The 2,527-nt window shown below is 44.3% G+C and overlaps 1 protein-coding gene across 5 annotated transcripts in view; it reads left to right on the top strand.

The window, feature by feature from the left end:
* Nucleotides 1-2,527, top strand: part of LOC105570398 (protein groucho-1-like) — a 76,541-nt gene that overhangs the window by 24,521 nt on the left and 49,493 nt on the right. For 2 of the 5 annotated variants that reach the window (XM_012027562.1, XM_012027563.1), the window contains exon 3: nucleotides 707-770. The exons of the other annotated variants lie outside the window; for them this stretch is intronic. In XM_012027562.1, coding sequence (XP_011882952.1) covers nucleotides 707-770 — 64 coding nt within the window. The remainder of the gene's footprint in view (nucleotides 1-706; nucleotides 771-2,527) is intronic. 5 annotated transcript variants of the gene reach the window in all.

Genomic DNA, 2,527 nt, shown 5'->3' with positions numbered 1-2,527 from the left:
TCGACTGCTCTCGGCGATGAACGGTTTTGTTATTTAATATTTAACGACAAGTAGTACCTACCTAACACGTTTGCGAGTGTTTGTATTTGCATACGATTTCCTTGTTAATTGAACGCGATGTAAATTCCACGAATGCGTTTTTATGAATTATTCGCTCGCAATCGCGACGCTTCCAATATTCTCCACGGTCCACTTGGTAAACACGAAATTCACACACAACGTAACACACGTACACACACGCGCACACGTATACACGCGATGGCCAGTATATAACAATTATTATCAATGTTTGTTGCGGCTGCACTAATTGTGTGTTTTTAATGGCTTGGCTGTGCACCACCCCTCCGCAATATCCCTCAATTTGGGGGCGTGATAGAAACGAACCGGCTCGGAAGGTTAAAAAAAAAACACGTGCGGAAAAATCCGGGACAGATTAACGAATCGTTGCACGATCGAACATGATATCGCATCCCTCGTTCGCCACGGAGCCCAAGTCACAGACCCTCGACTCGTTGACGACTCGATAATCTCGTTTAGCGGCGTTATTATTCTCTATTGTCGGCCGAAACGCGCCACGAGGCCTCTCCCCGGTCAAATGCGAAAGAGAGGGTCCCCCCTTCTTTATTTTGCCCCCACAGCTTTTGAATGTCGCCTGCACTTACTAATGTTTAGCTTACACGTGCGATTTCCTGCTTGTTCTGTCCAGTATTAAGTTGGAGCTGGAGAAACTCGCCCAGGAGAAGACGGAGATGCAGCGCCACTACGTCATGGTGAGTTCACACAAGCGAAACCTATTGCAGAAACCTATCGAGAGTAATCGTATGAGACGCGAAGGGTCGACGCGACGCGGCGCGCTTTTCTCATTTCGTAGAGGCGAGCCGCTCCTGACCGAACCGTTGCGGAACGGCAGGGGACACTCGACGTCGTGGCTCGCTCGTCAAATTTGCACTACGACGCAATGCTGAAACATACCGGAGAGCGTACGTAAATTTTATCTCGCGTATTGAGCCGCTTAACGACGTTTAAAGCGAAATTGACGTACAATAATCTGTAAAAGTCCGAGCCGCGACGAAGAAAATATTCGGGAGAATTTAGGGCCCACGGCGCACACGTGCCGCGCGTTGCCTCTTCGCCATGGACGCGGGGCACCTCGTGTCTAGTTTTGTTTTTCGGCTTTGTCCCGCGAGAATGCGCATGTAGACGCCACGAGAGCCTCGGCTTACTTTCGCCCGTAGATCTTCGTTATCGCGATACACCGTCGACCGCGTGTATGCATCTTCATTAAGCCGCGCGAAGCGTAAAGAGGTGCGCACCGCTTTCTTCATGGGAGGTCGAAGGTCGCCGAGAGTACCGGTTTTAATTTTACGCCAGTTGTACCGACGTCTCGGTGGATCTGCATTCTTTCCGGCTATCTATCTTGCGAGAGCGTCTTCGCGTATAACGCGATAATTTTCAGACCATAGCCTCTTAGCACCCAGAGAAGCGTAGATCTGAATCTTTTTTTTAGATTACGGCACGGACACTTCCTAGATTCGCAAATCCACCGCGAAGATAATCCGATTGGAAGGTTTATTTCGAGATAAATAACAATGGCTCGTCTCCGATAAAAATCAAAGTAATTATAGAAGGGGCTCAGAGCCTAGACAGGGCTGTAGTGTCAAAAAGAAATGCGTTGAATTAAAATAGAAAGCGAACAGACGTTTCGGTCCTAACTGGACTATCTTCGGTACAAAGAAAATCTTATTATCTGTCATGCACTAATTTATACCCTTTTCTTTATGTCGACGATGGTCCGGTTAGGACCGGAACGTCTCTTTTCGCTTTCTATTACTTTAATTGAACACATTTCTTTGACACTACAACCCTGTCCAGGCTCTGAGCCACTTCTACACTGAGAAAAATGTCCGATTACTCTGGGGAAAAAAAGACAGCTACCCATTTTGGGGCCCACAATTAGTAATCGAATTATTTGGATTGTTCGCAACTCTAATCTCTTACGAACTTTACCCCGCGTAATTAAAAATCGCAATTATCTGTTCTATCCAAGATTTTAAAGTAACACTAATCAATTCTCTCAATTGGTTCTGTCCGTATTCAGTAACGCACAGATAATTTTCAAACTAAGAAAACTAAGAAAAATGTCCGATCAAGTATAATCGGATAATTCAATTACATAATAAACAGATATATCCAATTAAATTGTATATTCCATGAAAAATATGATCGGTTTTTCAATCAAATTTCATCGGATGTATCCATTATTTAATCGAAAAGCGTGATCGGAAAAATTAACCACCGGAAACACTATTTAATAGGTTTATCCCATGAAAATTTTTCTCAGTGCACTTAAGAGGCACTAACCGAAATGTTAAGTTGCTTAACTACAAAAAAGAACGGTCAAAATGTTTCCCAGAGTAGAGTTACGAACAATCCAAATAATTCGATTTACTAGTTGTGGGTCCCAAAATGAGTTGCCGTCTTTTTTCCCCCGGAGTAAATGTAATCGGATAATCCAATTATACAGGGT

This window comes from Vollenhovia emeryi, unplaced genomic scaffold, assembly GCF_000949405.1.
Source record: "Vollenhovia emeryi isolate VEMERY1.0 unplaced genomic scaffold, V.emery_V1.0 DF939120.1, whole genome shotgun sequence".
NCBI lineage: Eukaryota > Metazoa > Arthropoda > Insecta > Hymenoptera > Formicidae > Vollenhovia > Vollenhovia emeryi.
The sequence above is the reverse complement of the archived record's forward strand: the minus strand, read 5'-3'. Positions and strand labels throughout refer to the sequence as shown.